Source organism: Colletotrichum abscissum (assembly GCF_030869225.1).
Source record: "Colletotrichum abscissum strain IMI 504890 chromosome Unknown Scaffold_14.1, whole genome shotgun sequence".
NCBI lineage: Eukaryota > Fungi > Ascomycota > Sordariomycetes > Glomerellales > Glomerellaceae > Colletotrichum > Colletotrichum abscissum.
Window position 1 is genome coordinate 866,311 of NW_026850032.1, and position 13,623 is coordinate 879,933.

At 56.0% G+C, this 13,623-nt stretch overlaps 5 protein-coding genes across 5 annotated transcripts; 1 reads left to right on the forward strand and 4 right to left on the reverse strand.

The window, feature by feature from the left end:
- Positions 1-100: 100 nt before the first annotated feature.
- CABS01_06853 (saccharopine dehydrogenase) lies at positions 101-1,658 on the reverse strand (the record flags this gene model as incomplete). The annotated part of the gene is made up of 3 exons (XM_060540218.1): positions 101-1,350; positions 1,493-1,575; positions 1,648-1,658. 3 exons carry the CDS (start codon positions 1,656-1,658, stop codon positions 101-103), a joined length of 1,344 nt encoding a protein of 447 aa, XP_060403902.1.
- Positions 1,659-2,925: 1,267 nt separating this feature from the next.
- CABS01_06854 (uncharacterized protein) lies at positions 2,926-3,981 on the reverse strand (the record flags this gene model as incomplete). The annotated part of the gene is made up of 1 exon (XM_060540219.1): positions 2,926-3,981. The coding sequence occupies one exon, from the start codon at positions 3,979-3,981 to the stop codon at positions 2,926-2,928; it is 1,056 nt and encodes a 351-aa protein (XP_060403903.1).
- Positions 3,982-4,263: 282 nt separating this feature from the next.
- Positions 4,264-4,680, reverse strand: CABS01_06855 (uncharacterized protein; the record flags this gene model as incomplete). The annotated part of the gene is made up of 1 exon (XM_060540220.1): positions 4,264-4,680. One exon carries the CDS (start codon positions 4,678-4,680, stop codon positions 4,264-4,266), a length of 417 nt encoding a protein of 138 aa, XP_060403904.1.
- Positions 4,681-9,656: 4,976 nt separating this feature from the next.
- On the reverse strand, positions 9,657-11,591 carry CABS01_06856 (uncharacterized protein; the record flags this gene model as incomplete). The annotated part of the gene is made up of 4 exons (XM_060540221.1): positions 9,657-9,956; positions 10,301-10,396; positions 10,898-10,974; positions 11,420-11,591. 4 exons carry the CDS (start codon positions 11,589-11,591, stop codon positions 9,657-9,659), a joined length of 645 nt encoding a protein of 214 aa, XP_060403905.1.
- A 314-nt stretch (positions 11,592-11,905) lies between these two features.
- On the forward strand, positions 11,906-12,853 carry CABS01_06857 (uncharacterized protein; the record flags this gene model as incomplete). The annotated part of the gene is made up of 1 exon (XM_060540222.1): positions 11,906-12,853. The coding sequence occupies one exon, from the start codon at positions 11,906-11,908 to the stop codon at positions 12,851-12,853; it is 948 nt and encodes a 315-aa protein (XP_060403906.1).
- Between the last annotated feature and the right edge of the window lie 770 nt (positions 12,854-13,623).

The following is a 13,623-nucleotide window of genomic DNA, read 5'->3' on the forward strand; positions in this document are numbered from 1 at the left end:
GTCCAACTGCGCATGCTTTTTTTTTTTTGCCCATTCCCACGCATGACAGCTGAACCCGGTAGGTAGACATACAAACACTATCTCGACCAACAAGACCTCTCTAAGACAAGGTCTTCTCAATGAGGTAGATGCCGTACTTGTCCTTGAGCTCCTTCATGATGGGGTCGTTGATCTTGGAGTTCATGGGTGCCAGGACGCCGCGCTCGGCAATGGTGCCGTTGAGCACCTGCTGGACGGCGACACCGCAGGGCACGCCGACGAGCTTGGCCATGGCCGAGTAGCCCTTGGGCTCGCCGTACTCGGCGAGCGTCGACGTCCGCGTCTCGCGCGAGCCGTCCTTGTGCTCAATCTCAAACTTGTGCTGCAGCATCACCATGTCGCGCTCGCCCTCCTCGAACTGCATCTTCTTCTCCAGCGTCGCGCAGAGCGTGTCGAGCGGGTTGCCGCGGGGCGTAATCTTCTCGTCCGAGAAGACGCCGATCCACCGCAGGCCGCTGAGGATGCGCTGCTTGTCCTCGGGGGACTCAAAGTGGGCCTTTGCGACGATGGCGGCCTCGAGGTCGCTCTCGCTGCTCGAGGCGGCGCCGACGACGGCCTTGGTGGCGTCCTTCCACGCAATGGGGCTGGCGAGCGTCTCCTGGGCGGCGTCCTCGAGGAAGCCAATGTCGACGAGGACCTTGATAAACTGGGGGAAGCCCTGGTAGCGAAGGGTACCGCGGACAATGGTCTGGGCCTCGGGGATGTTGTAGCGCTCCTTGTAGGGGGTAGAGTCGCGGTTGGGGTAGGCGACGAAGGCGTAGCCCGGGTAGATGAAGTAGGGCTTGGCGGTGGCCATGAGGTCCTTGGAGGAGACGTCGACGACCTGGCCGTCCTTGTAGTACTTAGCCGCGTTGCGGAGGGCGAGCAGCACACCGCGGGAGGACCACGAGAACTTGTAGCCGAGCGGGTTGTCTGAGGCCTCGGGGGCGGGGAGACCGCCGCAGTAGGAGAGGAAGGAGAGGATCTTGCCGCCCTCACGGTGGACCTCCTCAATGGTCTTGACGGCGTACAGGTGGTCGATACCGGGGTCCAGTCCGATCTCGTTCATGACGGTGATGCCGGCATCCTTGGCGGCCTGGTCCAGCTCCATCATGGCGGGCGAGACATAGCTGGTGGTGACGACGTGCTTCTTCTGGCGGATGGCCGACTTGATGACGGTCGCGTGGAAGGTGTAGGGGATCAAGCTGATGACGAGGTCATGCTTGGCCACCTCGGCGTCGAGGGCCTTGTCGTCGTTGACATCGAGAGAGATGGGGGTGGCGTGCTTGACGCCCTCGGACAGCTTCTTGGCGGACTCGAGGGTTCTGCAGGCTGCATGTTGAGGAATTGATTAGTTTTCAGTTATTCCAAGTCTGGTGGTTGATATCGGGTGCCTTCATATCTGGTTCGGGCGGATAGGGAGGAAGAGGAGGAGACAGTGGCGGTAGTGGTGGTAGGATGGGGAGCTTCGTACCAACGGTAACGGGGATTCCGGCATCGCTGAGGATGTCAAGCGTCGGCCGGGTCACGAAGCCCGCGCCGAGCATCAAAACGCTCCTATTGTCATCAATCCATTAGCGACTAGAAGTTGTTTAAGAGTTAAGCATTCGACGGGAGTATCAGGCTTACTGGGATGCCATCTTGAAATTCAACTAGTTTCTTCCGGATGATGATGGTATCGTGGTTGAACTTGATGCAACTTTTTTGGTTGTTCTGTGTGAGTCAATCCAGGTTCCGACCAGCAGTAGCAGCAGCAGCAGCAGCGAACGGAAGAAGAGGGGTAAGCCAGAATGGGAACCCACCCGAACTTGGACTCGAGATTGACGGGAGAGAAGCCGAACTGGAGCCCAATTATTTTCTCTCAATGTCGTAATTCGCGATTCGTGACTCGACGAGCGAGGAAAATTTCCAAAGCATCCATGGTGGGGTAAAGAACTGAAGGTGCCAAGTTCGATCCGATAACGGCGGCTGTTCCCCCTCGACCCCTCATCATTGGAGTCTAAAACTCTCTAATGGAAGGTTCACTCGCCACACATACTGCGTAGTCAGAGACGGGCAGCAAAGAGATGGAGGTGCACGCTCGGTATTCGTACGGATAACCTCGCACAGTACGGTGGGAAAGGAGAGGACGGGAGGGGAGAGGGAGGGAGGTGGCTGGGTGTGCAACTGGGCTACGGTGAGGTCACCAAAGAAAATTTCTAGGGGCCACGGGCGGGGTGTTTTGACCCGGCAGGGCTGGCCAGAACGGCGGGGGCGGGGAGCTATCTCTCTCGACTGATTGGACGGCTGACAAAATGTGACAGGGGAGACTCGGACCCACATGCAGCTCATGCCATGCCTCGACAGGGGTGCCATTCGGGAGCCTCTTTTTCGCTTATTTTTAGTGTCCGCGTTGACGATTGCACTTCCAAATTCCATTCCATCCGGCGCCTCTGTCACCATGTAATCCTCGTGGTCGTGTTGGCCGTGTTGGTGCAGCTGTTGCAAGTTTGTGATTATCAACTAAGCGGCAGCTATTACTTTGATTCTAGGAATCACATTGGAGGGCGAAGGGACTATGCAGAGTGTAGGTATATGTTCCGTTTTTCGCTTTACGCGTTTTGATAGTTTCTATCTAGGCGCTTTTCATGGGCCTTTGCCTTTTGTGACGCCAGGGCCACAAATTTGGCCCATGCTTCTATCTTTGGGTATTTTGCCTTTCCATTCATCTTCTTCGCTTCTTTGACATGAGGAGCATGCATAGTGATGCTCCGTCTTTGCAGTCCCCAAAGATCCCCCAAGCCCGATTCTTGATGGTACATCTTCTTGATATCATACAAAGTCTACAGGGTTTCGTCGTAAAATCATCAAACGCTTGCGCTGGTGTTGTAATGTGTGAGAGTTGTCCTTTTCCTTTTGGTCGTGTCATTAATCCGAGTCTTCGCCATCAGCATCGTCCTGCTCATCCTCATCCTCGTCATCGCTCTCAGGAGGCTGCCACGACTCCTCAAGCTTCAGGCCCTTACCCGTACCCTCCAGAGGGCGGAAAGAAACGCCCAGCAGCGAGGACATGGCAGAGCGAGATGTGTCGAGTTGCGGGTCCTGATCATACTTGTCGGGAGCGTCATAGAGTCCCATGCCCACAAGGATCTCTCCCTCCTCCTCAGGCTCGTCGAGGGGTTGATAAGGGATAGTGTCCTCATTCGGGACGATAGGTTGGGGCTGCTGGGCCTGCGGCAGCGTTTCGGGGGTGGGCGGAGAAGTGCTAGTGAAGCCGTGCACATGGTGCGAATTCCATTGTGTCGAGGTGGAAGACGGCGTAAGATCCGGGAGCGTAGTTGGTAGAGATGGGAAAGGCTCAGCGTAGCCAGTGTTGTCTGAAGAGACGTAGGCCGGTGGTGCTTGAGGAGGCACGTTCCAGCCCTCGACAGGCAGGTAGTTGGACCCATCATATCCTCCAAAAGGGAGTGACAAAGGGGAGAATGAGGCAACAGGTGAAGTGTTGCACGAGTAGGCTGCCGGTGTTGGTGGGAATTGCTGGTATACGTGGTAGCTGTCCGTGTCATATGCCGACGTGACAGGAGGGAATGGGTATTGTGCCATGCTCTGAGGGACGGCCATCTTCTGTTGTTGAAAGGTCGAAGGGTGCCAGCTGAGGGGACGACTCGGTCGTGACTGAGATCCATAGTCGGGCATCGGGACTTGGTCCATGGGCTGCTGCCTCCGCCTCGCCAGGTTTCCGTCGTTCACCACAGTCCTCCTCCTTGCCTGCATGGCTGCTGCTGATCTCGGGCTGTTGCTGGCGCTGGTGGGCTTGGCTACACGCATAGCTCCTGCGTTGCGTTGTCCGTTGGAGCCTCGAGATAGTCTCCGTGAAGCTTGGGAGATGGCCATTTGTCTCGACAAGTCGTCCAGAAAGGTGTCGGTGTGATAGGGTGTGGGAACGGGCCCAGGAAGAACGCCTCCCATAAGTGTGGGCATCATCTTGTTTGATGTATGTGTGTGTGTAGTAGGTGCCAGACAAGTGTTGTGTTGTGGTAAATAGAGATGGTGAATGAAGATGGGAGAGGTTGCGGGTTGTTTGTTTCTTAACTAAGAGTTCCTAGTTGTAGGACATGCGGTAGATGATGATGATATACGTGATATGGAAAGGACGGACTCAGCCCAGGCTATGTATGGACAAGAGGTCATGGTCCCAAAAGGCCCAAGGGATTACAGTAGCGAGAAAAGACATGGGTGATACTAGATCGGTCTTGAAGGATAAAATCAAACCTTAGCTCCAGTATCCGTACATAGAGGAGCAAGTCGCCCAAGGGTGCGAAGTGGGCCAACAAGTAATTCAGACCATGAACGGTTTGGCATGTGTGTGTGTGTGTGTGTGTGTGTGTGTGTGTGTACTTCGTACCAAAAGGCTGCGAGCGCGGGTTGCTTGCATGGGTGGAGGATGGGATGTTGATGGGAGGTATCCGCGCAGCCAGCGCAGGCGGCAGGCGTCCCAGGCGTGGCTGGCCAGGGATGGTACGTACTGTTTCCGTCTTTCTTCGTGTGAGCGCATGGGGTACCGGTATGGGTGTGTGCTCCGTAACTGAGGTGAGTGCGGACTGCATAGTATGGGAACGAAGAAGGTGTCTGGGATTCTAGGTACACTAGATGGTAAGGGGGGCGGCCAGCGGGCTGCGTCATATTGGTTGAGCATGGATCTCACCTCGGAGCGTCGTGCATTTCAGAGTCGAAGCAGACGAGGCGGCTGATTCCCTTTGGGGCTTGAGGTACCTCTTAGAGTAGGTACTCCACGACCGCCGGGGGGGGGGGGGGGGCCCGCCAAAGGGGGGGGGGGGGGGGAGGGGGGGGGGGCCGCGGGGGGCGGGGGGGGGGGGAGGCGGGGGGAGTTGGGAGGGGGGGGGGGGGGGTGGGGGGGGGGCGGGGGGGGGGAGGGGGGGGGGGGGGGGGGGGGGGGGGGGGGGGGGGGGCACGGCCATATGGGGGGAGGAGAGGAAGAGGAGGGAGGCACTGGGAGTCTGGGAGGAGTGAAGCATGGGACAGACTTGTCGATAGCGCTGGTGTGCGTGTGGGCAAAGCAGCGGTGGGTGTGGATGTGGATGCGGAAGTGGATAAGTGGTTGATTGCCTCGCCTCGCTGGTCTCGCTGCCCTGGTACTCTAGCTCAGATTGTGTGGCCCTGGCCTCTCTGGCACACCGTAGCGTGTGAATGGGCACGAGTGGACACTCACCCACCAGACTCTGGACTCTCTGGAGGAGGGATGGATGGTTGAATGGATGGACGGATGGGATTACTGTGCTAGGGAGGGAGCGTCGGCGGTGGGTGGATGAATGGAGTGTGGAGCAAACCAGGTTGCGGTACCAATGCCACAGGACGCTGTGTGCTGGCCAGGACTGAGGACTCGGTGGGTGCCGTCTGAGTGAGGAGTGAAGGAGTGACTGACTGACTGAGTGAGCGTCGCGTCTTCATTGTTTGGGTAACAGAAGGCACCTGAGATGGGACATTGGACAGCCCCTGGCCACAGAGTACGTACTGCCTACGTTCCCTCCACCTCGCACCGCGCCATGCCAAACCGACTGTGACTGCAGTGCCATGGCGGGATGCAAGGTTCGAAAATGTACGACCAAGACAAAGTGCCTGAGGGACAACGGCACGCAAGGTATCGTCCTGGTCAACGGGTGAGCAGGCACAGGCCAGGGGGCCAAGGGGGGTCAGGACAGGGCATCTGATTCTGATTCTGGGCAAATGGCTGGGTCTTGGGAAGTTAGGTCTTGGGAGGGAAGACTCAAGACTGAGAGGAGAGAGTCTAGCACTTCCCGGTACCCAAGTACTTACTGCAGCAGCCCCAGAGATGGATCATGGTCCATTAGAGGGGGGGCTTCACGAGCGGCGGGCGGTCAAGGACGCAAGGAAACCAAAGAGAAGATGGATGGAATGTCCTTGGCCCCAGAAAGAACCGCTCGGCCCAGGCGCTCACGCCGCCAGGTCGGAGTCTGGGACTCTGTGAGAGATGCTATCCCTGCTTGCGTCTCGTGCAACACGACTGGACTGCGGTACGGATACCTTCCAGGTTGCTGCTCTGGGGCAGGGATACAAAGTACGGATACCACCGGCACCACCTACGGACCACACAGCGCTAGGTATTCGTACACTACGAAGTAGTGTCACCAGAGAAGAGTGTGCCGCCTCCTTTCCAGGGACCCAAAAGTTGAGAAGGGGTCCAAGGGAAACCACACGCGGCGTCGCGGCAGGTCTTATCCCCTTGACCCTGGGGGTGGACTTATTGCATTGAGTCGTTCGAGTCCCGTCACCGTCTGACCAGTCACAAGCCGCCATCGAGGATGAAAACACCCCGGTACGCCTAGGTAGTTCGAACTGACGGGTCGGATGAGAAGGGGCGTTGCAGTGCTAGCCCTTCGGGGATCTAGGTATGGAACCCAAGGGGAGAGACACCCGCTCCTGGGACCATAAATCCATGACCGTCATCCCTCTAAGGCTCCAAGCCTCAAGCCTTCCCTCCCACTTAGGCCCCTAGCACGGCGACGCTGGTATGTGAAGATGGGGATGTGCATCTTGCGGCTTGCCTTTACATGTTTTGGTGGTTTCCGGGAAAGTGCCAATTACCTAGCTGCCTACCATTGATAACTGAAGACACAATGTCCGTACACATACCTACAGTGGTGTGTGTGTGTGTGTGTGTGTGTGTGTGTGATCAATAGACCCTCCTGTCTGCTAACTTGGAAAGGAGGAACTTGCAGTGCGACCACGGCATGCGCTTCTGGTACCGAGCCGGCTGATGACTGGCAACATCGTGGAAATGAGACAAAGATTCATCTGGTCCTTGCTGCACTAGGAAGCATCGTTGAGTCGTTGTCTTTAAAACGGAGCGGAAAACTTTCTGACCATCGTACGGTCAATACTCCGTTTAGAAAGATCCAAGGCAAAAGGAGAAAGAAAAAATAACATGCGGAAAGCACAGACTTCTGAAAATCCACGATCTCCATCGGGGTCTTGGTCTCAGGGCGCAGAAGAACTTTGAGAGAAGCACGGAGATGGCTCCGCATAAGGGAACCCCTGGTCGGGCAGTACGTACTTGTTCGAGAAAGCAAGCCGGCTGCCAGGTAGGTTGTCGGCAGAAACTTTGCAGGCTATGATGCGATGTATGCTTCGATCACTTCCCCAATGCCGTACGCAGTATACGAGTAGACGGGTTCCAAATCGGATTTGTGGTATTTGTTTGACTCACGCCTGCCGACCAGACCATGCTTTTGGCGTCTACCAGACAAGACTACCATGTATCCGTAAGAGAAGGACTGTAGTTCCTTGCTGGGCATCGGCATTGGCCGTGAGAGATCGTACGGATGCGCGTGCAATAGTCTACCGGTAGGAGGACGTGCATGCGGAGTCCCTACAGGGACGATTTCAAGCCCTGTTGAGCGACAGCTCAAGGTACGAAACGGAACGTTGATTGTTTGCAGCCATCCTTGCGGTCAAAATGGGGCGTTTGCCAAGAGGGTGTGTGAGCGTCGACTGACAAGCCGCTTTCCAAAAGGATGGTAGGTGGGACGGATGGGAGCGGATCACAGATCTCGCTCAACCGACAGTGTTGGTTTGCAGTTCTATCCATACACCCCTTGGCCCTGGACTCTGGAAGATGGTTTGCGGAGACAGCGGCGAGAGGCGGTACGGGTTTTGTTAGGTACCTAATCGAGCGCAGCATGTATGTGAGAGTTGCGGCTTTGGTATTTAGGTGTGGATGTCGTGAGTAACGTGTCGCCTTCTTGGCTCTTTTTCCAAGCGTCAACAGACGGAATGGAGAACACGGTTTGTACACGTACGGACACCTAGGTAGGTGTCAAAACAACTGCGAGGAAACAAGCCAAAAGCTAGTCAGCCGATTTGAAAGAGTTGCCGCAGGTTATCTCATTCCAAGGTGACAGCTTAATTGGCAACACTCCGTCCGCCGGGCAGGACAGCCTATGGGCTAGTCTCATTGTTTCGCTCAGACTTTCTTGGTGAGGAATCCGTACGGAGTACGCTGAATGGAGCTTTGGGATGCATCCGCTTGAGTCTTGTGTTGTGCAAGCTGAGCGTGACGAGGACTATGAATTAACCGGAGGCGGTGGATGCGCATGTCCTGGACAGGAATAGAGTGGTGGCAGCCCGAAAGCCATGGGCCGTGTTGTTGCAGTGAATGGCGAGTGGGTATTAGTTGATGGTTTTTTTGATGCTTTCCGGAGACGCAGGCGGCGTGCTTTGGTCACGCTCATCAGCCCCAAGTGGTCCGGCCGAGATTGTCTTGATGACCAGGTCATGCAAGCATAGGCTTGAGTCGTAAACGTGGGTGTCATCGGTCATGAGAGAGGAATAAAAAAAAGTTGCGTACCCGTAGACGGGTCTGTCGATAGATCCCCATCGCGGACATCGCGGGGGCTTCAGGCTTCAGGCTTCAGCCAGTGAGATGTCGAGGTGACAAGCCATCATGGTTCCTCCACAGCAGGTTCCATCCATGATCGTGTCTATCTAGATGAGGGAGGCGAGCATGGACTGTTTCTTGGTTTCGGCAAGCGGGTGCGGGCAAAAAGTGTGTTGGCAAGACAGTCCGACTCTCGACCGGGCAAATTGGCGGCAGATTGGAACGTGGGATTGCGAAACCTCCGATATGGATCATGGATGTCGACGCAAGAGGATGTTAAAGACGCTCACACAGCCAGCGGCCGAGGAATAACTAACAAAGACAGTTAGTTGGTCGATGAATGGAAGATGGTTGGGCGGCATCACTCAGCCTGCTTGGCGGAAGAGTACTGTGTACCGGTTGTTTAGCTGGCAACTGCGTTGTGGACCAAAGTATACCGGTACGCAGCCATCCGCTTTTTCTTTCCGAGCTTGGCCCCTCCTTCATGCCCAGTCCTCAAACAAGAGTCAGCTGTCCCACCTGGGCGTGGTATGCGTTGCGGGAGCTGTAGGGTGCCGAAGGTCCAATTCCACAGGCATGGGCATGGTGTCTTGTGTGGACAGAGCACAGTCAATGTCCATAGATTGGAAAAGAGCAAAAGGAGGAAAGGCGAAGAGGGTACAAGGAAGATGGGGGGGGGGGGGGGGGGGGGGAGGGGCGGGGGGGGGGGGGGGAGGGGGGGGGGGGGGAGGGGGGGGGGGGGGGGGGAGGGGGGGGGGGGGGGGGGGGGGGGGGGGGGGGGGGGGGGGGGTTGACACTTGAGGTAAGAAACGCCAAGCCGGCGAAGAGCGGTTCATGGCAGTAGTGGCAGTACTGCGTACCTTCCTCCGTAGCAAAGTTAGGTACCTCAGAAAAGATGAAAGAAGAAGAAGGAAGGTTACGAAGGTGCGGTAACTCGTCAGGAAAGAGAGACGGGAAGAATGCACGACAAGGTAGTCAATACTTGGGACATAGTGAGACATCAATGGAAACCCAGGTAGTGGAAACCTTCCACACCACCCCCCTTTACCCAGGAGGGAGCCCCAACCCCCGGGAATATGAGAAGGAGTTCAATCCTATCCCATCCGCTCCGCAACAGATATAGCATCGCTGCTGCCGCTTGTGGATTCGGTAGGGACACTATACGCAGTATTAGGGCGATACAGTAGCGAACGTCAATAGGGACGGGAGTTTGAGAGGATCAGGACCACAACGACGGGATCAATCAAGGGCAGCGCCTGCTCTCGAGCCCTGACAGCGCAATGCGCAGTAAGGTACATACTTCGTACTCCGTGGAGAGTAGAGACAGACAGGGCGAGAACCGGCATGGCATGCGGCCAGACACGAGGCTCAAGGACGGAAAGAAGGGACCCAGAGAAGGATCCAGGGGCACAGGCCAGGGCGAGGCAGTAAGGTAGGCACGCATCTTTGTCACTCTGTCTCCATACTCCGTACGGATAGTTGGAGTCAAATTGGAGACCGTAACTTGCAAGTTTTGTGCTGCGACCTGACTTGCCTTAATTGTCTAGCGTCTACGGAGTAATTGCTTGTCACTTCCGTGAAGTCAAAGTGGGCTGCGGCAGACTGTGTGACTAGCATACGGAGCGGAGAGAGGGAAGGAAGAAGAAAAAAGAAAGGCAAATAGAAAAAAAGATAGATACGGAATCGCCCCTCTCTTCTCGAGCAGAAGTCAAAAGGCGGCTGCAGTTATTGACGGCCCCCACCCCATACCCAGGCACAAATTATGGAGGAAGGTTTGCGGGCAAAAACGACCAAGATGCACCGCAGCAGGCACATAAGGTAGTTTCCGGACAGCGAAGACGGAACTTCCATGGCTGGGGAAAGTATCCGTAAGCAAGCGGCACGTACTGTCAAATTTCGAACAGCCGCCCATAGATGATGAACCTGAGCCAAATTCACTCTGTTGCCTAGGTAGGTATCCGTACCTGGCTTCATAGTCACATCCTGATGTCTTGGAATGTATACTTTACAAAGATTGCAGGAAGGGGCCTTAGGTAGTGCAGGAGGATGGCGCCCAAAAGGAGAAGGCAAGGCATTGCAACCTCAGGCAAAGATAGTGCCCAAGAACATGAACACAACGAGTGGGGGGGCACTTGCTTTGCTGTTGACTCAAGGCTAAAGAGGGAAAGACACACAGGAATTATGTGGCCTCAGGTATAAGGTCGGCCAGCCTGATGTGGTGCGAGGTGGACTTATGCATCCCGCAAGACTTGAGCTTGTCGACTCCAAGTTCCAACGAGAGAGACTTCAGCTAACGTAACTCGGCACCACCACGTACCACTAACTATGTCTGTACGGATACACCACCGCACACCAACAATCTGCATGCCCGTCACTTGTCTATCCATGGCCCATGCCACAGATGGAGACGCCCGTCATCTGAGGCGAGCCCGCGATTGGAGAGTTTGGACCCATGCACCACCACATTTCTCAGCACCCCATTACCCAGTCTCTACTGCGGAGGCCGGTAATCTTTTTTCTCCAGGCCATGTTCCAACTTTCAGCGCTTCTTCTGCCCCTGTCTACGCCAGCACGTCCGGTACCCAGTCTCACCGACAACACCCCCAGGCCGGCCTACCCTTCCTTCTAGGGGTATGAGCTTCCTTTTAGAAGGGGGGCACGGGGATGTTGCGCCCCTTGCGGTGTGTGTGGACGCCAATACTGGGTCAATATCGGTGGCATTTGGAGCCTTGAGCAAGCCGACGGCCTGTGAAGCGAGCTCTTGTTCCACCTTGGCTAGGTCTCCTGTGGTATCAGGCACGGTGTCTCGAGCCCATGACTGCTGCCCTGGGAAGTTGAGAAATGGGCCCCAGCCGATCTCCCCTCACGCCCCGCCCCGAAAGACTAGCAAGCAAGCTCCTCCATCCGCGGCTGTGCTTCAGGCCGTTCCCTCCCATCTGAAGATGTCCGGACGTATGACATGGACGCGCATTCAAGGTCTGATGGGCCAAGCCATTGGTGTTTTACTCGCCATTGCTAATTTTTGAGGCCAGCCTTGCTCCGAGACTTCAGAGGTCACACTCGAGAATGCCTGCCGACCAGAAGGCCAGAAATGCCATGCCGACCCTATTCGTACATCACGATCTGGAAACAAATAACCAAGTCTTCTAAAGACCCGGATAACCACCGGCAAGCTCATGGACGAGAGCGCCGGGTGCCAGGCACAAACTGGGCATTACTACGGGCTGTGCGAGAAATGCGGTCCAGTTGGCCCAACGAGTCGATTGCAGCCTGCTCGTCTATGATGGTGCGCACTACGAAGTACCTCACACCTTTTCTAGTTGCTGGACAAGCCAGGCAACTTCCGGACATTGCACCCCAAGGCTTTGGCAGCCGCTCTGGCTCTTGGGTTCCCACCAGTCCCTGTTCCCAGACAGCTTCGAGAAGGTTGAAGTGGACAGGCCGCAGGTGATCCGAGATCGAGGGGTCTTGTCCGCTCCACGAGAGGAGATTATGGTCAGGGAAACCACGGTATCGATAAAGCGGTGGCTACAATCGGTGGAGAAGCCCTGCCACCGTGCCACCCTGGTACTCCCCGAATCCCCAGGACCAATTTCCACGTCACTCCTCACTTTGGACGTCCAGCGGTTAGAGATCAGCTTCCGCAGATGCCATTCCACCCAAAGCCTGCTCTGGACTACCCGGCAAGCGCTGAATCGCATCAACCATCAAAGCACAGGCACTGACAAGGACTCCAGGCCAAGGTACCACGTTGGTAGGTATGGATCAGCAAGACTCGTTGGCTTGCGTCCGCTCATTCGCTCCCTCGCCTTGCTCCAATCTCGTGCGGCAACAGCATGGAGTTCCCCTCGATCGTTACAACGTCTGACGTCCACCTGTGGTTTCTTTGTCTCACCTTCTCTGTGCGCCTGTGGCCTTCCTGTCGTGGAATCCCTCGCCGCCGTCAACTTTTGTCGTCTTGTTCCGCTGGGCCACCTCGGCCAACGCAACCCAGGAAATACGTACGGATATACGGAACTGTGGCGCGGTGGGTACAGACCCTACAGGACAGGCGTCCATTTCACGCTCGCATTCCTCTCACCACTGACCAGCAGGAAACCCACTTGGACAGCGGACGCGAGGGGCTCCCTCCACGAGTGGCGGCCTGGACTGGTCTATTTAGTCATTCTGTTGCTCATTATTGCCAATTTTCCAGGCAAGCCGCCAAATCCACCAGCTATGAGTGTCCGCCTGGCGGCTGGCGCCCTTTACTCCAGTCTCACTTTAGGCATAGCCATCGGGCAATCACCTCGGCGTGTATTGGGCCGTACTTTGGGGTGCTACACCACTACGGACACATTAGCACATTGGCGGTCGTTGACAGTGTACGAAGTAAGTGCTTGCTGGATTGCCAGCGACGTCCGTACATCTAACCTACCTACACTCCTCATCCTTTGGTGAAACCATGTTTGTTTTTCAATCAGCAACCCTTGAGGACTGACACGGCAGGAGTAGCCCTGACATTCGTGCAAATATCTTTCACAACATGCGTCCCGTACGTATGCCTATCATGGCCGTGCCGACCCGAATCAACTCGCTTCTCTCCACTTGACTGCTTGCAGCCCGGTTACGCTGGAGGTATGCATTTCCTCCGCCATGATTACCGCAGATGCATATAGATATGCGTCCGGTTTGGACCCTCCTGATTTCTGCTGTGTATTCGTACGAAGTATGCACATGGACTACTCTAGTCTCGGTTTTTTGTCAGGGTGCCACAGTCCGCCAACACGTATCCCTGACACGCTCTCCAGACTCCAGCCGGCGCATCAAGCGGCAACAACACCGGGGAGCGCGCAAGCCTGCCGATTGTTAGGCTTTCAACAGGACTGGTCCAACAGCGTTTGGGGTGTTTGAGTGCTAATAAGTCTCATCGGAATATCAGAATTTAGAACGGGAGGGGGCCGGGGTTGACTGAGGGTCTCCGCCTTCTTCGTGTCCTGCGGCTGCAACTGCTGCACTGCTGCAGCGTGCACTCAGACCGCACCTTGCAGCTTGCATACGCATCTAGGTTTTCCATTCTTCTGCGGGATACATACAAAAGATGGTCTGGGATTCTGGGTCTAGCCGCCCTGGATTCACCCAAGCACGGCGGTCTGTGTGAGATGGGACCCGTGAACTCGCGAAGCACACACGCACACAAGAACACACGAGACACTGCGCACGTGACCTCG